This window comes from Thalassophryne amazonica, chromosome 11 (assembly GCF_902500255.1).
Source record: "Thalassophryne amazonica chromosome 11, fThaAma1.1, whole genome shotgun sequence".
Lineage (NCBI taxonomy): Eukaryota > Metazoa > Chordata > Actinopteri > Batrachoidiformes > Batrachoididae > Thalassophryne > Thalassophryne amazonica.
This window is the reverse complement of record NC_047113.1, coordinates 26,543,160-26,563,842: the sequence shown is the minus strand read 5'-3', so window position 1 is coordinate 26,563,842 and position 20,683 is coordinate 26,543,160. Positions and strand designations below refer to the sequence as shown.

Sequence of the window (20,683 nt, the reverse complement as noted above, 5' to 3'; positions counted from 1 at the left end):
CTTAGACCTCATCCTCCTGCTAGAACAACAGAAGGGTCCTGTCGAAAGAAAACTGGAAAACATTGGGATCCATCATATACAGCTATGGGGCTGAGAGGTTTGGGATAAAAGAGAAAACCCGAAGGCAGCAAAAAGGCCCTTTAAGTCAGCCAAAGTCCAGGAGGCAGCGGGAAATCGACAGGCTTGTGAAGGAAAGAAGGCAATTGAGAAAGCAGTGGAAGAGGGCTACAGAGAAGGAAAGAGTCAGACTAGATGATCTGCAGGCGGAAATAAAGCAGCGATTGATGAAGCTGCGAAGAGCAGAGCACCTCAGGCGACAACGTAAGCGGAAAGAACGGACAAGGACCCGCTTCTACAGCAATCCCTATAGCTTCGTTAAAGGCCTTTTTGAACGAGAAAAGAGTGGGAGCCTCAAAGTGCCCATAAAAGACCTGGAAGAGCACTTGAAGAAGACCTACTCTGATGATTGGAGGTATGAGCCAGTCGCCATCCCGAATGACATGCTACCAATTCATGCTCCTGAATATCAAATGGATGTAAGGCCTCCCACATGGAGTGAGGTGGAGAAGACAGTGAAGCAGGCAAGATCAGCATCAGCACCGGGGCCCAACGGTGTTCCATATAGGTTTTATAAGAACACCTTGGGTGTGCTTAGATATCTCACCAGATACAAACTGCCAAAAAGGAACGGAGAGACCTGCATGTGGTTTTCTTAGACCTTGCGAACGCCTTCGGGTCAGTCCCTCACAAGATCTTGTGGACGGCCTTCAACTATTTTGGCGTACCAAATCAGATCACAGAGTTGGTCAAGAGCTACTTTCAGGATCTCCAGTTCTGTGTAACATCTCAGAATGGCACTAGTGCTTGGCAGAATCTGGAGATCGGCGTCATGGCAGGCTGTACAATTTCTCCTCTGGCATTCGTCATGACAATGGAGCTGATCATACGGGCATCTCGTTGGGTAGTGGGAGGAGAGAGGACCAACAATGGTCTGCGCCTTCCACCAATCAGAGCCTACATGGACGATATGACCATTATCACAACAACAAAACCATGCACTAGGCGCCTGCTTCAGAAACTCCAAGAAAACATCCAGTGGGCAAGAATGGAGTTTAAGCCAAGCAAGTCATGCAGCATCTCCATTGTCAAAGGCCAACTGACAGGCGAGCAGTTCTACATCAGCGATGAGCTAATTCCAACAATGGTACAACGCAGACCTTAAAGACACCTGGCAGCTTGAGCAACTACGGCAGGATACAGCTAACGGCCTTGAGCAAATCAGCAACACTGCACTACCCGGAAAACTGAAGCTCTGGTGTTACCAGTTTGGGCTGCTTCCAAGACTCTTGTGGCCATTGACCATGTACGAGGTTTCGGTTAGCCATGCCAGTCGACTGGAGAGACTGGTGAATTCTTATGTGAGAAAGTGGTTCGGGCTTCCCAAATGCCTCAGCAGTGTTGGTCTCTACAGCGACGGAGCTCTGTCATTGCCAATTTGTAGTCTGGCTGAAGAGTTCAAGTGTGCCAAGGTGAGGCTGAACATGTCCCTCACTGACTCCCGGGACCCGGTGTATGAGGCATCGCTCTTACCCTAGCAACAGGGAGGAAGTGGACTCCAGCCACAGCAGTACTGCAGGCTAAATCTGGTCTTTTCCACCGTGATGTAGTGGGCTATGTCCAACAAGGCAGAGGAGGCTTTGGCCTTGGAACTGTAAGACGTCTCTGGCAAAAGGCATCTGCAACGGAAAGTCGATCCATGGTGATAGAGGAGGTGCGCCGACAGGAGGAAGCAGCCAGATGCTCCAAAGCCATAGCACAAGCTAAACAGGGTCGCTGGATGAGGTGGGAGGGTGCAGAGAAGAGGAAACTCACATGGAGCGACCTCTGGGGCATGGAAGCTAATAGGCTGAGCTTTATCATCCGAGCTACATATGATGTGCTGCCCTCTCCCACAAATTTGCAGCTATGGCTTGGAAAGGATCCATCTTGCCCCCTGTGCACAACCCCTGCAACACTCAGGCACATTCTGGTTGGCTGTAGGACTAGCCTCACTCAGAGCAGATATACGTGGAGACACAACCAGGTCCTCAGATCTCTAGCCGATAAAATCGAGTGCAAAAGGGTATCCATTAACGCCCAACCTGTTAACAACCAGGATGTGAGCCGACAACCTCTATCGTTTGTCCGGGAGGGGGACAAACCAAGAGTTAGCCTCTCAAACCCCGATCTGACCCCAATGAGTGCAGCCAGGTACTGGCAGATGCGAGTTGATCTAGATCAGAAGCTCATTTTCCCCCTGGAGATCGCAACAACCACTTTGCGACCAGATCTTGTCCTCTCGTCTAATGCCTGCCGGCTCGCCTACATCATAGAACTTACGGTTCCATGGGAGGACGCTTTCGAAGAAGCATACGAGCGTAAGAAGCTGCGTTACTCCAACTTAGCAGCCGAGGCAGAGGACAGAGGATGGAAAATAAGGGTGCGCCCAGTGGAGGTGGGGTGTAGAGGCTTCATAGCCAGAACAACTGTAAAGCTCCTTAGGGAGCTTGGAATCAGGGGCCAGAAGCACAGACAAGCCATCAAGGAGCTGGCCAACACTGCAGAGAGAACGAGTCATTGGCTGTGGCTGAAAAGGAGTGACCCCACCTGGGCTGCTAGGGCAAACATGTAACAGCGGGACACACACCCGGGCTTGATCAACCTGTGGTGGGCCTGCCTAAGCAGAGGGTGTCTTGTGATAAATGGCCGAAACACCCTGTGATGCTGAGGCACACAACTGATGATGTGTCCCGCTGGGAAACCCTGATGGCAGCCATTCACCAAGAAGTCCTGAAGTAAAAGCGGTGCAAACATCAGGGATTACAACATCTAGTCCTTATAACGAATCTGGAGCTGAAAAATGGAGGAAAAAGAAACAAAAAGATGATGCCCGTGCATCCCTTGCTGGTAAGTACGTGTTAAAGGTTTAAATTGTTTTGATTACTTAATGTTCAGTGGTGCTGCTTAAGCTAGGTTGCGTTGGCTTTGCTGATTTGATGTAGCTTTAAATGATAAACTTAAATGCTTTAATAAATAGTAACGGTTTGAGTAGAACTTTTGTGTGTGTGTGTGGGGGGGGGGGGGGGGGGGGTTTCTTGTATGGGGGTGGGGGGCCTCCCTGACCAGTTATGCTTAGGGCCTCCAAAACCTTAGCAGCGGCCCTGGTGGTGGTATCGATATATCAAAACCAAGTTGCCTCTGTGTATGTGTATGCATTCGTGTGTATAACATCGATCACGGACAAACTGGAGAGAAGCTAACATTTGCTGTTTGGTATGCTTATGTATTTTGTGTCAAGGATGAATGTTTCCAAAACGGAAAGTTGATAGGACTAATATTTTTGGAGAAATTAGAGATATTAGGTAGCACTGAAGAATGGACATTGATAATTACATTCTGGACTCACAGGCCATCCCAGCAGGGGGCAGTAAATCATCTATATATTAAAAGTCAAGTGGCCTCTGTTAATGTGTATGCATGTGTGTCTGTGTGTACCTTCAAACGTGGAGAAACTGGGGAGAGCTGACATTTGTTGTTGGGTATGCTTATGTCAAGGGTGAGCGTTGCCAAAACGGAAAGTTGATGTGACTAATATTTTTGGATAAATTAAGATTATTAGGCAACATCTTTTCTGGATGCTCCCTGGACGCCTCGCTGGAGAGGTGTTCCGGGCACGTCCCATCGGGAGGAGGCCCCGGGGAAGACCCAGGATACGCTGGAGGGACTACATCTCTCGGCTGGCTTAGGAACGCCTTGGGGTTCCCCCAGAGGAGCTGGGGGAGGTGTGTGTGGATCGGGAGGTCTGAGCGGCTTTGCTTGAGCTTCTGCCCCCACGACCTGACTCCGGATAAAGCGGAAGAAAATGGATGGATGGATGGATGGATAGGCAACAGTGAACAACGGACATTGATAATTAAATTGTGGACTCACACTCCATTCCAGCAGGGGGCAGTAAATCATCTAGTATATATTGAAAGCCAAGTGGCCTCTGTGTATGTGTATGCGTGCATGTGTGTGTTTAACTATGATTACGGACAACCTGTGGAGAGCTGATATTTGCCGTTTGGTATGCTTATGTATTCTGGGTCAAGAATGACCAACACCAAATCGGAACGTTGATCGGACTAATATTTTTGGAGAAATTATGGACATTAGCTAACAACAGTGAACAATGGACATTGATAATTAAATTGTGACTCACACTCCATTCCAGCAGAGGGCAGTAAATCATCTAGTATATATTGAAAGCCAAGTGGTCTCTGGGTATGTGTATGTGTATGCGTGCATGTGTGTGTTTAACTTTGATTACGGACAACCTGTGGAGAGCTGATATTTGCCGTTTGGTATGCTTATGTATTTTGTATCCAGGATGAACAACGCCAAAACAGAACGTTGATCGGACTAATATTTTTGGAGAAATTATGGATATTAGCTAACAACAGTGAACAATGGACATTGATAATTACATTCTGGACTCACATGTCACTCCAAATCATTAAAGAAACTTTGCATAATTTATTGCCACCGTTGAAAAATGTCAGCTATCTACTTTATAAACACTGCCCAATCTAGATCCTACACGCTAGTTATTATTAAAACCCACAACAAAGTGAACAATAAATGTAGTGATTACTCTACTGATGACTTTGTTGCACTATGTTATACTTGTGCTGACTAGTACAGCTGAGTCACATCTGCAAGAAGAAGGCTGATGGAGCAGTCTGCAGTAACAGCAGATTCATCCAGCAGATTGACTCCCACATACGAGAAAATCTGGAGAGAAAGAGGAAGATGAAGAAGACTCAGTGAGATATTTTTCCCTCCTCATGGAAATATCCAAATGGATCTGTGGCCCCACAATCTGAAGAATCCATGCACAACAGAGCTGCACAATGCTAAAAATGTCTCATCTCTGCAGAGTGAATTTGTACTCATCGCTTTAAATGGTGTTGAAAATATTTATGTGAAGCTATAAATGGAGTGTAAAGCTGCTTGCTTGTTGCGGGGGGTGGTGGTGGGGGTGGTGGGGTACGCTTCCCTCAGCCTCTGGATTCTTCTGATACGTTTATTGCTGCATGTTGCTTTGTTGACAGTTTCTTTTATATTCCCAGTTTGTGCATTCTGCCTCTCTTGTAAGGACCCAACAGAATTATATAGTCTACACACCTGATCTAATCGTGCACCTGATATTTCACAGTTGCTATTAAACAAAGGGTTTTTTTTAGCAGTTGAGCTCTGGGTCTTTTAAAAAGCGTGAGAGAACAGATGGATGCCTCAGATCATGTGCACACTGGGTATGCATGTTTTGTCCTAAATTCTCTTTTCTCATTTCAGGTGGAGGACGACTGGAAATATGTGGCTATGGTCATTGACAGGATCTTCTTGTGGGTTTTTGTGACTGTATGTGTACTGGGAACACTGGGACTCTTCCTTCAGCCACTGATCAGCTTCTTAAAATGAGACACTTTATCTTCTCTTATTGTCTGTATCTCTGCCCCAGTTGACATTGCTGGGAGAATAACCCCTCCTGCAGCTCATTCACATGAAAATCTGGACCCTCTTCTACCATCTTTTCTGACTTTTCGTGGCTTCTCTTTCCCTCTCTGGCTGCATTCTGGGACTCGACAATCAGCCATCTCTTATAGCCTTTCTCGCTGTCATTTTCCTCACATGATGCTCTGTCAGTCAGTGCAGTCTGTCCTCTCATATAATCTCTCCTGTTCCATTTTAGCCTAACATGGATATCACACTGTCTTTTCCTCTTTTTACTTCTGTCTTTCCAGTTTTGTGCAATCTTCTGTGTTTTGCGGAAAATGTCTCATTGTTACTTTGGTCTTATAAAGGTCTAACAGTCTTTTTCATAGACTTATACCATCTTAAGAGCGAAATCACTGAGTAAGAACAAGCAAATTTGATTTGCAAACACACTTTGACATCATAAGCTGGTGCAACTTGCAAGAATTGTAATAATCTGGGTATAGATGTGTAGTTTTTAAGGACAAAAACTGGTTTCTTCTAACCTTGTGTGTGGAAAAAAAGCTGTTGATGTGGGGGAAAAAAATATTGTAAATAACTGCAAATTGCTTGTCGTAAATAATATTCTACATCACAATGAACTTGGCGGCAACACCTACAGGGTTGTCTCTGAATTTTTTTAGGAATTGTTTGAAAAAATCTAGATAAACAGCAAGCAAATTACACATTTACCGTAATGCCGCTGTGGGCATCCACACACTGTTTGTGCCACTCAGTACTGATGGCAGGCAATAAACTTGAAGTCTCAACAAGACAATAAACTTGCATTATGTATAAACAACTGTTGCGTTATTTTTGTATAGTTGTGCTCAAAATTACTGGTACCCCTATTTTTTTTTTTAAGTAATGCAAACAAACCAATTTGTATTGTATTGTCAATATATTTTTAAAAATTCCAGAGATATTGAACAGAAACACCAAATTCTAAAGTGAAAAAAAAATAAATAAATATATATATATATATATATATATATATATATATATATATATATATATATATATATATATATATATATAACATGTACACTGGATATGGTTATTGCACCCTTTGATGAGTTTACAGTAAATCATCAATTTTACACAAGAATTTCTTTGCACAACTCTTTTACACAAGAATTTCTTTGCACAACTCAGTGGATGGACACATGAATATTTCCAAATCACTGTGTGTGTCTTGGACTTCATTTCCCATCAATCATTAAGAAATACAGTTTGGCACTGTATGGCAAAACTGTCTGCAGTATGCACTTCCCAAATATTGAGTGACTGTGCAAGAAGGAGACAAGTGAGGGAAGCCACCAAGACGACTCTGAAAGCAACTTGTGTCTGTTGCATCACCAGTCACAACTTCATGGTGAAGTAGCAAATAGAAATATTTTCTTAAAAAGAAAACATGAAATTTCTGCAAGTTTGTCAAAAGCCAAGATTTGAACAGTGTTCTCTTATAAAAATTATTCTTTGTCCCATTCCAACAAAATATTTTCAATTATTTCTTAATATATTTGAAAATGTGTACTTAAAAAATAGGGGTGCTATTAATTCTGACCAGGACTGAATGAGAAAACCATAAAACAAGCGAAGGGCCCCGTCAAACTTAGCAAGAATGAGCAGCAATCAAGCAGAATCAGGCCAAATGGGTAAAAAAGCCACAATCTGAGCCACAGTTGGGAGGGACAGATATTCCGACCACTGTGTAAGAATGCCGTTACTTAGAATGTGGGCAGATCCCACCTCAAATGATTCTTCCACATTCTGTGTGCGTCAGCTTTCGAATGCAGTCCAAATGCTGTTGGTAGAATCCTGTTGGATTGCAGTAAGAATATTACGAATGCACCTCGAATGTGGGTCGAATTTTCATTCGTATGGGATTCAGGCTCATTCAGCCTCTCTAGTGTGTCGGGGGTATTAGCAAACACACTTTCTGGTCATTTTTGTTAAATGTTTTGGTCCTTTGAGAATGATAACATTTTCATTGTCCTGCACTTACATTTCTCCATATCGGTTTGACACGTGAGTTCATGCATGACTTCTGAAGAGGACATTATGGCTGCACATGTGCTTACTTATAAACCTCACGAGAGCTCACAGCAGCGCAGTGCTACAATGTACAGAAATCCTTTAAAGTGTCACTGTGTAGATACAACTTGTGAAAAGATTTAAAATGGCCAAACTGCATCAAGTCATTTTGTATAATAAACAAGTTGGTATGGTCAAACTCAGCTGTGTGGAGGGTGTTTTTTGGGGGGGGGGACAAATACTATGTCTGTGTGGTGAAAGTGTCAAACTTGTAGTGAGATTCATTTATCTCAGCAGTGGCATTAATGTCTCTGGATCCTTGATTTCTGCAGTGAAGCCTGGGAACACCTTCATGAGGTCATTTGGAGCTGCGTGCTGATGAGGACACCCATGCAGGAATCCTATTTTGAAAAAAGAATTTAAGAGTTTTGATCAAATGAAGGAGACACTGTTTATGAGTATACGAGGTCTATTAGAAAAGTATCCAACCTTATTATTTTTTTCAAAAACCATATGGATTTGAATCACGTGTGATTGCGTCAGACAAGCTTGAACCCTCGTGCACATGCGTGAGTTTTTCCACGCCTGTCGGTTGCGTCATTCGCCTGTGAGCAGGCTTTGAATGAGGAGTGGTCCCGCCCCCTCATCGGATTTTCATTGTCAGGAAATGGCGGAATGATTTGGGCTTTTTTTCCATCAGAATTTTTTCAGAAACTGTTAGAGACGGGCAGCTGGAAACCATTCGAAAAATTTATCTGGCTTTCGGTGAAAATTTTACGGTATTCACAGAGAATAAGGAGTGTTACTACAGCTTTAAGGACGGCTTTAAGGACGCTCGGCACACCGCGCTCCGTGCCGCCATCGAGAGCCACAAACCACGGGATCATTTCTAAACGGATGGCTCTGTGGATCTGAGACCATCGTGTGCACTTTCTCTGGTTATCACAAGAGCTGGACATCAGCCATTTTCCGGCAGATTTCACTTTTAACAAGAGATTTTGTCATGGAAAGCCGAGCGGAGGCTTCGCGCGTCACGATGGATTCGCTACTGGAACGAGACAAAACCACCTCCGTTTTGATCTCACAGGACAGCTTTGAGATGGCGTTCAGACAGCTGTCAGTGGTTTTTCCATCGAGTGATTATCCGAGAAATTGTGGATGTGCCTGGACATGCCACAACATGTCCCGTGAGGCTTCATCACAGCATTGCTTTGCGTCATGCGGCACCGCGCGGAATTCCTCTGCACGTCTGTCTCAATGTGCCGAAAAAGTGCTGATGTCCACGTCTTTTCACAATTCCTGTGCTAGTCAGACGACGTCCCGGATAAAACACAGCGTCCAGTTTGGAAATGAACGGCACATTCCACTGTTACAGGACTTTTTGTCATGGAAAGAGGAGCGGAGGCTTCGCGCGTCGCGGCGGTGCCGCATGGCGCACAGCAACACCGTGATGAAGCCTCACGGGACATGTTCTGGCATGTCCAGGCACATCCACAATTTCTCGGATAATCACTCGATGGAAACACCACCAACAGCTGTCTGAACGCCATCTCAAAGCCGTCCTGTGAGACCAAAATGGAGGTGTTCCTTTGTCTCGCTCCATCAGCAAATCGGTCGTGACGCGCGAAGCCTCTGCTCGGCTTTCCATGACAAAATCTCTTGTTAAAAGTGAAATCTGCCGGAAAATGGTTGATGTCCAGCTCTTATGATAACCAGAGAAAGTGCACACGACGGTCTCGGATCCACAGAAAATGATCCGGTGGTTTGTGGCTCTCGATGGTGGCACAGAGCGCAGCTCGCCGAGCGTCCTTAAAGCCGTCCTTAAAGCCGTCCTTAAAGCCGTCCTTAAAGCCGTCCTTAAAGCTGTAGTAACAGTCCTTATTCTCTGTGAAGCCCGTAAAATTTTCACCGAAAGCCAGATAAATTTTTTGAATGGTTTCCAGCTGCCAGTCTCTGACAGTTTCTGAAAAAATTCTGATGGAAAAAAAAGCCCAAATCATTCCGCCATTTCCTGACAATGAAAATCCGATGAGGGGGTGGACCACTCCTCACTCAAAGCCTGCTCACAGGCGAATGATGCAACCGACAGGCGTGGAAAAACACACGCATGCGCACGAGGGTTCAAGCTTGTCTGACGCAATCACACGTGATTCAAATCCATATAGTTTTTTAAAAAATAATAAGCTCGGATACTTTTCTAATAGACCTTGTACATGTCTGCATATAAAACCCAGACACAGATTGGTGACCACATCCCCATGTTCAGAATCGCTCACACTTCCTATGAGGTTAACGGTGGGCAACAGTGACCCATGAAGGTAGAAGACAGTGCAGGTTTTCTTTGCAACGGGTACCTCAGCAGGTGGTTTCACACTCTTGAAAAGAGACTTTAATTTCAGGGGAGAAAGCATCTGCTGAGATGATCGGTAGCATGTAGAACCTGTACTGTTTTGGACCTTCATGCTCATCCCGGTACTCGGTGAATGCTCAGTTTAATAAGATCACTGTGTACCCCCAATTTGATTTCTGTTTTTTCAGTATTAGGGAAAGATGCACCCTAAGGTCCAAGGTGACTAGACCTTTGTTCTCCCACAGAGATGTCAGCATCACTGAACACCTCTGTCCAGTGAACTTGTGACTCCATAAGCACAGGCATCTCCTGATCTCAGAGTCCAAATACCCAGAGATGGAAACACAGGTTCAACACTTTCCACACACACACACAGATATACTTCTGATGGCCAAGTCCAGGTAATCACTGAAAGCCTGGATCTTTGCAAATCCAGACATTCTGATTCTGGAATTGCCCAGTAAGGTCAAATTTCCGAAAGGTCCGTCATTGAGGCTAAGGTGATGTGTGTCTGTCATTGGTTCTACTCCTCTGTGGTCCTTTTTGTGGTTTCTATCAAACTCAATATGTTCATTAATGTTGATCCTGAAATTTAACTTACAGACTTCATTTTGGTAAAAGTCAAAGTCGAAGAATTTGATTTTCAACCTGATTTGAACCAAATGTGGCACACATTTAGAACTGTCCTGGCAAGGTCGACCAGAAGTCAATCATTTGGCTGAAGGTCAAGGTTATGGGAGTCAAATATCAGGTTGAAGTAGCTGTTACTGTTGTCATGGATACTATTAACTAGTGACACCAAAAAGCAGGTATTTATTGAACAAAGTGATCCAGAATGAACTTAAAACATCAGAAAACGTGAAATCTCCAGCCATTCCTAAAAATATTTGGATGCCACTTATATAATAAGGTGGCAGTAATTAAACCATTACTTAAAAAGCCATCACTTGACCCAGCTATCTTAGCTAATTATAGGCCAATTTCCAACCTTCCTTTTCTCTCAAAGATTCTTGAGAGGGTAGTTGTAAAACAGCTAACTGATCACCTGCAGAGGAATGGTCTATTTGAAGAGTTTCAGTCAGGTTTTAGAATTCATCATAGTACAGAAACAGCATTAGTGAAGGTTACAAATGATCTTCTTATGGCTTCGGACAGTGGACTTATCTCTGTGCTTGTTCTGTTGGACCTCAGTGCTGCTTTTGATACTGTTGACCATAAAATTTTATTACAGAGATTAGAGCATGTCATAGGTATTAAAGGCACTGCGCTGCGGTGGTTTGAATCATATTTGTCTAATAGATTACAGTTTGTTCATGTAAATGGGGAATCTTCTTCACGGACTAAAGTTAATTATGGAGTTCCACAAGGTTCTGTGCTAGGACCAATTTTATTCACTTTATACATGCTTCCCTTAGGCAGTATTATTAGACGGTATTGCTTACATTTTCATTGTTACGCAGATGATACCCAGCTTTATCTATCCATGAAGCCAGAGGACACACACCAATTAGCTAAACTGCAGGATTGTCTTACAGACATAAAGACATGGATGACCTCTAATTTCCTGCTTTTAAACTCAGATAAAACTGAAGTTATTGTACTTGGCCCCACAAATCTTAGAAACATGGTGTCTAACCAGATCCTTACTCTGGATGGCATTGCCCTGGCCTCTAGTAATACTGTGAGAAATCTTGGAGTCATTTTTGATCAGGACATGTCATTCAAAGCGCATATTAAACAAATATGTAGGACTGCTTTTTTGCATTTACGCAATATTTCTAAAATCAGAAAGGTCTTGTCTCAGAGTGATGCTGAAAAACTAATTCATGCATTTATTTCCTCTAGGCTGGACTATTGTAATTCATTATTATCAGGTTGTCCTAAAAGTTCCCTAAAAAGCCTTCAGTTGGTTCAGAATGCTGCAGCTAGAGTACTGACGGGGACTAGCAGGAGAGAGCATATCTCACCCGTGTTGGCCTCTCTTCATTGGCTTCCTGTTAATTCTAGAATAGAATTTAAAATTCTTCTTCTTACTTATAAGGTTTTGAATAATCAGGTCCCATCTTATCTTAGGGACCTCATAGTACCATATTACCCCATTAGAGCGCTTCGCTCTCAGACTGCGGGCTTACTTGTAGTTCCTAGGGTTTGTAAGAGTAGAATGGGAGGCAGAGCCTTCAGCTTTCAGGCTCCTCTCCTGTGGAACCAGCTCCCAATTCAGATCAGGGAGACAGATACCCTCTCTACTTTTAAGATTAGGCTTAAAACTTTCCTTTTTGCTAAGGCTTATAGTTAGGGCTGGATCGGGTGACCCTGGACCATCCCTTGGTTATGCTGCTTTAGACGTAGATTGTGGGGGGGTTCCCATGATGCACTGTTTCTTTCTCTTTTTGCTCCGTATGCATCACTCTGCATTTAATCATTAGTGATCGATCTCTGCCCCCCTTCACGGCATGTCTTTTTCCTGGTTTTTTCCCTCAGCCCCAACCAGTCTCAGCAGAAGACTGCCCCTCCCTGAGCCTGGTTCTGCTGGAGGTTTCTTCCTGTTAAAAGGGAGTTTTTCCTTCCCACTGTTGCCAAGTGCTTGCTCATAGGGGGTCGTTTTGACCGTTGGGGTTTTTTATAATTATTGTATGGCCTTGCCTTACAATATGGAGCGCCTTGGGGCAACTGTTTGTTGTGATTTGGCGCTATATAAGAAAAAAGTTGATTGATTGATTGATTGATAATGTTTGAACAGACTCGTGGGTTCGGGTGGATATGGCTGCACATTTGCTGATGTGCATCTGAGAGCTGCACTCAATATGAATTTTTAATTGTGTATGTTAGATACTTTAATGCAGTGGATTTATTTATTTATTTTCTTTTTGAACGGCTGTGCTTCACACAGTGCCTGGAGGAAAGAAGAACAGTAAAAGTCTGGAGCTGAGACAAGGAGCGATACATTATTAAACCACTCACATGGATAAATATTTTACATGATTGCTTACTGTTGACACAGCTTGTTAACGTCCACATCTTGGACAGCAGGACGGGACAAGAAGTTTTTCAAACCTGTTTTCTGCTTAAACATTTTGAGAAGCAACTTGATCCTCAAATTTTTTTTTTTTGTTGTTGTTGTGTATTAGGAACCCTGATGGCTGAGATGTCCAGAAGAGACCAGCCGAATAGTGCATGCTGGGAAAAGTTAAACCGATATTGGAGGGTGAGATGGAAGCAAACGGTAAAAGGGTAAAAGTCGGTGGATTAGGGTCGCCTCTTGTGTCCTTTAGAGCAGAACGGTACAAGCTGGAGGCCAGTTAACCGTGGATAAGTAAAGGAGACTCTTTGCTAAATAATTAATTCCAATGGGAGCCTTGTGAGCACACGCGCGCACACACACATTTCTCACTTATACAGTATACTGCTTTTTGAAGTTTATGCATATTAACACACAGCCACACATGCACAGAAAGATCCGGCTTCTACTTTTACTCAGTAGATAGATAAAGCAACATTGTCTGAGAATTAAGAATAAAGAATTTTGCTATAACAAAAATGCTTCTGGCATTTCCTTGTGTTAGTCTAAAACATTTCAATTAATCCCCCCCCCCCCCCCCCCCAAAAAAAAAAAATTAAACATACAAACTCTGCTTTGACAACCCAGAAGAAGTTATAGGCTTACATGGCTGTGATTGGAGAAATTATGCACAGTGCAAGCTTTGCATTTTGTATCACCAGTTATCCATCTTCATGATGAAGTGGTACAGAGGAGGATATATAGGAGGAGAGGAGGTATAGAGGTCTGGTCAGGTCTGGGAGCATGTGTTGGTGCTGTTCCTCACTCCATACACCAAATTACAGAACTGCACTTGGTCCTAGTTGGCAACCACCCAGGCAGACACCCGGTCTGTCCTCACCTTACAAGACAGCTACCAGCACAAACAAACCACAAACAAACAAACAAACCCTACGGACCAATTTTCATGAAACACCAGTTGTAGGTCATGGGCAAAAGACAAACTTGCTTGATTTTGAAATGGATCTTGATCCAGTTGGAGTGTTTTAGGTTCATCAACATTGCAACTTTGTGTGTGTGTGTGTGTTTGTTCACTCTGAATATATCATAGACATTAAAAAACAAAACAACAAGAAACAGCCTACCTCATGCCGGTGCATTAATTAGCCAGCTCGCCCGTGATGTTTGTGTTCTAACTCAATAAGGGATAGATTAATTTCATTAAACATCTAAAAATAGAGCCTAGGTTCTAAAATGTGGGAATTCCACTTTCAGGTTTAATGTGGCAGTGTGGACATTTATATTTTTTGGTCATTTTTCTTATAACGCTGTGTTTTATTAAACAGTAAGTAAATATAGTGTTTGGTATTTTAGATAAGATGAAATGATGCTGCTGCCACAGCTCCATATGACTGTGACACACAGTGTATGCGGGTGAAGATGCTGAATGAAGACGCCAGAGACAACTTAACATTGCACAACATCTCTGTTATGTTATGTAAATGCTGATTTCTTCGGAGACATCAGACACTGCAAAGCCTTCATGAGTTCCGGCACGCAAAGACAGACAGCAGGAGACGAAGCACAGTCAGTCTGCCAAATCTGTCGACACCACGGGGTGCGGCAAAACTAAAGGGCCAACGACAGCAATGTGTCACACATACGGGAGGATGCACAAAAGTATAACTTGATCCTGGAACTGTGGATGTTGTATATACGCGTGCATGCACAGAGGCGATCCTCTGCACCACCCAAACATAACCTCAGTATATGATGTCCAACATGATACTGTCTGTGGTAACATATCAATGCAATCTAGAAGCCCGACACTGATTTTCCACCCAGCAGCCGCTGCTCAGTGACACAATGAGAAGAAGAGCCCCTGATGGGTTGAAACTTAAGAAAGCAGACGCTGTCTGTTACAACATCACTGTCTGCTTCAGCAGCCAGTGATTAGCATGGAAATGATGAGGGACTAAAAGCTTTGTACAACAGCAAGACAAAATTATCTGCAGTCTACACGCTGTCACCGTCTCAGGGAGTGAGACTGCGTCCCGTCACTCAGTGTTTTCACACATGTGCTTTCGAGTCCTGTTAAAACGGACTCTGGTTCACTTGCCTCTGTAGGTGAGTGACTGACTGATCAGACTGTATAATTCCTCCCCCCTCTGCAGGGTGAATACATAATGAACAGAGTTAGTCACTTATTCAGTCACTCAGAGTTATGTGCAATATTGTCGAACATCTTGTGCAAATGTCTTAAAAAACATTGTTCACTGTTTACTGTCATTGTTTTAATAGTCTGGCAAAATAATTTCGTTCGGAATGAATAAAGTTGATCTTATGCTTATATATTTTATTTTGCCATGAAAAGACACTGCAGAATGAACCTCAGGTTGGTGTGGAGGACAGACGAACAGTGAAGTTTTTTCAGGTGAGCACAACTCTACACAACTTGAGAAAAGTCACAAAAAATGTAAAGTGATGCACAAAGCGAACTACTGATACAGAGCACTTAAAGCTATATTGTGGAGGATTTGGGATCTTTTATGAGCAGAAATAGACAACAGCATTCAAAACCATCTGTGTTCATTAGTGGTAAACATACCACTGTCCCAGCTTTTTTGAAACGTGTTGCAGACATCCATTTCAAAATGAGCAAATATTTGCACAAAAACAATAAAGTTCATCAGTTTGAACATTAAATATCTTGTCTTTGTGGTGTATTCAATTGAATATAGGTTGAAGAGGATTTGCAAATCATTGTATTCTGTTTTTATTTCCATTTTACACAACGTCCCAACTTCATTGGAATTGGGGTTGTAGAAAGAGAACGTTGTAACATGTTGGTCCGTGGTCTGGACCAAACAATCAAACTATGAGGCATGAAAACACCATTAGTAGTTGAAGGCAGACAACACCGTGAAAAAATGGGATAACATTCAACATAGGATTTCCTAAACCCTCCTGTTAGCTTAACATGTACATTTTTGTACTGAGTAAATGAACACAAACCTATTTTTATTCTCTTTCTTATGAATAGTTTTTCATTTTTACCTGTTTTATTCTTTTACTTCTGTTTTTATTTATGTATTTGAATTTTTTTTAATTAATTTTTAATTATTTATTAAATTTAATGTTGAATTGTTTTATGTAAGGTGCCTTGAGATGGCTTTTGCTGTGATTTGGCGCATTATAAGCTAATTAAATTAAATTAAATTAAATGTAGGAGAACATACCAGTTGCATACATAAATGCCTCAGTTTGGGCTTGAACCCAATGTGTCTTGCTATAGGGTGACAGATAACCACTGCACCACTTTGATGATTAATGACCTTCCTGCACTGACCTGCCGTTGAACCCTGTCACAAATGCCATTTGACCTCAAATGTGGTGAATTTTACCAAACCCTCAATGCTTCTATTTTCTTTATCTTTCCTTTTCCTGTCATATCCTGTCTTGCAATTTTTTGTTGTTGTTGATAAAATCATAGTGACGTTCCGTTAAATTGCATCAATCTATTTGCCCCCAATTTCACAGAGACTTTAGATAATTCTAATATACAAAACTGAATTGTTTCATTATTGGTGTGATTTACTTGGAAAACTTCAAAGTTTAGGCTAAAAATAGAGTCTGTTCTCCAAACACTAATTTAGGTTTAACTGATGAAACAAAGCTTACGAGCTTATCAGCTCTTATTTAAAGTGCTGCTGGCTATCAGCTGCCAAACACCACTGGACATGTTTCCCTTTGAAGCTTGGGTAATATTTTACTTACTTTGCTGTTTGGCTTTTATTGACATTATTTTTCATCTTCAAAATAAGAATCTGAAACTGTATTCATACATCTTATCTTACCAACACAGAACTACAAAATGTACATTCCGCACTTAGAATTTTCTTTTGAACTTTTTTACAAAGCTGTTAAGACTAAGTTTTAAAGGAAAGAATAACTGAATAGCTTTTTCTTGAGGTACTGCCATAGCGGTTTTTAATAGATATTGAAAACTGGCAAGAGTGGGCAGCTGAATTTAACACAGTTAGAGCTTTGATCATAATCCAAGGTCTTGGTGGCTTGCAATTGCCACGACCAAGGAAAGCTGATAGTGTTCCTCAGTCAGACTGTATGCACCCCATGTATATTTTCCAATTTCAAGCTAAATAAACCTGAATGCATATTGTATTTTAACATTCTCAAGTGGTATGCATTTGTATGATGAGGGAGAGTGTGATCTAAAGTGAATAGCAGCATATATCAGTTTTTCTCAATCCTGGTCCTGGAGACGCAAAGTACTGCACATTTTCCATTTATGCCTGATCCACTCAGACCAGATCAGCTCAGTCAGGTGTGTTCAGTCAGTCTACTACTGGCTGAGCAAGGGAAAAGGGGATATGGCTTATTATACAGTAGTGTTCTGAATAATAGTAGTGCTATGTGACTAAAAGATTAATCCAGGTTTTGAGTATATTTCTTATTGTTACATGGGAAACAAGGTACCAGTAGATTCAGTAGATTCTCACAAATCCAACTGTTGTGTGGGCCGCCAGAAGAGGAGGTACTGCTGGCCCACCACCAGAGGGAGCCCTGCCTGAAGTGCGGGCTTCAGGCACGAGAGGGCGCTGCCGCCACGGACACAGCCGGGGGTGACAGCTGCTGCAGCTCCTCCTCCTGCCGACCCGGTGCCGAATACAGACATTCCACTGGTCATTCAACAACCCCCCCCCCCCCCCCCCCCCACCATCCCCTGAAGCATACATAAGCCCCCCAGAGCCGTACGGAGGTTGTGTGGAGACGTGCGCGGACTTTCTTATGCAGTGTTCGCTCGTCTTTGCACAGCGTCCTGTGATGTACGCGTCTGACGCCAGTAAGGTGGATACGTGATTAATTTGCTTCGAGGTAAGGCATGCGCTTGGGCTACAGCGATTTGGGAGCAAAGTTCACGGCTCCTTGCCTCTTATACTGGGTTTGTGAGGGAGCTCAGAACTGTTTTTGATCACCCTAACAGAGGCGAAACCGCGTCTACTGTGCTGCTGTCAATGAGACAGGGGCGCCGGAGCGCAGTCGAATATGCAGTCGACTTCCGCATCACAGCTGCGAGATCCGGCTGGAATATGACTGCGCTCCGCGCCGCCTTCATAAACGGACTGTCGTCGGTCCTGAAGGAGCACCTGGTGGCTAAGGAGGAACCGCGGGATTTGGCTGTGCTTATCGATTTGGTTATACGATTGGACAATCGGTTAGAAGAACGCCGACGGGAGCGAGGCGAAGGGCGTGGTCAGGCACAAGCCGTCCATCTTCCTCCCGGGTCCGAAAGGGAGCCGTCTTCCCCACGCTCCACAGCCACAGTGCTCCGTGTGGCTACAGCTCCCCCTGCTGACGATGCTAGGGACACGAGCAGGGCCACATTCAGACAGAGGAGGCTGGTCCGCGGGGAGTGCTTTGTCTGCGGCTCGAGTGAGCATCAGCAGAGAGACTGCCTCAAATGGTCAAAACACAAACGCCCGCCCTTAGAGACTGGGCTGAGGGGGGGTCAAAACATTCACGTGGGTCATACACATCTTTCAACACGACTCCCAGTTACAATCCTGAGCGGGGATTTAATCCTTCAAGCCCCAGCACTGGTGGACACGGGGTCAGAAGGGAATCTGCTGGACAGCAGATGGGCAAGGGAGGTAGGGCTCCCTCTGGTGGTGCTTTCTTTGCCAGTGAAGGTGCGAGCGCTAGATGGCACTCTTCTCCCTTTTATCACACACAAGACACTACCTGTAACCCTGGTAGTGTCTGGGAATCACCGGGAGGAGATTGAGTTTTTTGTGACTCCTTCTACCTCCCGTGTGATTTTGGGCTTCCCATGGATGATTAAACACAATCCCTGGAATGACTGGCCATCTGGGGTTGTGGCTCAGTGAAGCGAAACCTGCCACCGAAATTGTTTAGGATCCTTGGTTCATCCCGGTGTAAATGCTAATGAGGAGGTTAAACTCCCTCCCAATCTGACGGTGGTGCCGGTTGAGTACCACGATCTTGCTGACGTCTTCAGCAAGGATCTGGCGCTCACCCTTCCCCCGCACCGTCCGTACAATTGTGCCATTGATTTGGTCCCGGGCGTTGAGTTCCCGTCCAGCAGGCTGTACAATCTCTCACGTCCTGAGCGCGAATCAATGGAGACCTACATCCGGGACTCATTAGCTGCCGGGCTGATCCGGAATTCCACCTCCCCGATGGGTGCAGGTTTCTTTTTTGTGGGCAAGAAAGATGGCGGACTCCGTCCATGCATTGATTACAGGTGGCTGAACGACATAACGGTTCGTAATCGATACCCTTTACCCCTGTTGGATTCAGTGTTCACGCCCCTGCATGGAGCCCAAATTTTCACCAAACTGGGCCTTAGGAATGCGTATCACCTGGTTCGGATCCGGAAGGGAGACGAATGGAAGATGGCATTTAACACCCCATTAGGTCATTTTGAGTACCTGGTCATGCCGTTCGGCCTCACTAACGCCCCCGCGACATTCCAAGCTTTGGTAAACGACGTCTTGCGGGACTTCCTGCACCAATTCGTCTTCGTGTATCTGGATGACATACTCATCTTTTCCCCGGACCCTGAGACTCATGTCCAGCATGTACGTCAGGTCCTGCAGCGGTTGTTGGAGAACCAGCTGTTTGTGAAGGGCGAGAAGTATGAGTTCCACCGCACCTCTTTGTCCTTCCTGGGGTTTATCATCTCCTCCAACTCCGTCGCCCCTGATCCGGCCAAGGTTGCAGCGGTGAGAGATTGGCCCCAACCAACAAGCCATAGGAAACTACAACAGTTCCTCAGCTTCGCAAATTTCTACCGGAGGTTCATCAACGGCTACAGTCAGGTAGTTAGCCCCCTGACAGCCCTGACCTCTCCAAAAGTCCCCTTCACCTGGTCGGATCAGTGCGAAGCCGCGTTCAAGGAGTTGAAATGCTGGTTCTCGTCTGCACCAGTTCTGGTGCAGCCCGACCCTAGCCGCCAGTTTGTGGTTGAAGTGGACGCCTCTGACTCAGGGATAGGAGCCGTACTATCCCAGAGCGGAGAGACCGATAAGGTTCTTCACCCGTGTTCCTACTTTTCTCGCAGGTTGACCCCAGCTGAACGGAACTATGACGTCGGCAATCGAGAACTCCTTGCGGTGAAAGAGGCTCTTGAGGAGTGGAGACACCTGTTGGAGGGAGCGTCTGTGCCGTTCAGGGTTTTCACTGACCATAGGAACCTGGAATATATCAGGACCGCCAAGCGGCTGAACCCCAGGCAAGCCCGCTGGTCACTGTTCTTCGGGCATTTTGACTTCCGGATCACCTATCGCCCCGGGACCAAGAACCAGAGATCGGATGCCTTTTCCCGGGTACACGAAGATGAAGTCAAGACAGAGCTGTCGGATCCACCGGAGTCCATCATTCCTGAGTCCACTATCGTGGCCACCCTCACCTGGGACGTGGAGAAGACCGTCCGGGAGGCCCTGGCATGGAGCCCGGACCCAGGAACTGGTCCGAAGAACCGTTTATACGTCCCACCAGAGGCCAGAGCTGCAGTCTTGGACTTCTGTCATGGTTCCAAGCTCTCCTGTCATCCGGGGGTGCGAAGGACCGTGGCAGTTGTCCGGCAGCGCTTCTGGTGGGCGTCTATGGAGGCCGATGTCCGGGAGTATGTCCAGGCCTGTACCACCTGTGCCAGGGGCAAGGCAGACCACACGAAGACACAAGGACTTCTGCAGCCTCTA

At 44.6% G+C, this 20,683-nt stretch overlaps 1 protein-coding gene across 1 annotated transcript in view; it reads left to right on the top strand.

Moving 5' to 3' along the window:
* Positions 1-6,414, top strand: part of LOC117520449 (neuronal acetylcholine receptor subunit alpha-3-like) — a 55,354-nt gene extending 48,940 nt beyond the window's left edge. Inside the window, exon 7 of the mRNA XM_034181791.1 lies at positions 5,374-6,414. Coding sequence (XP_034037682.1) covers positions 5,374-5,499 — 126 coding nt within the window. The 3' untranslated portion in view covers positions 5,500-6,414. The remainder of the gene's footprint in view (positions 1-5,373) is intronic.
* The last annotated feature ends 14,269 nt before the right edge of the window (positions 6,415-20,683 follow it).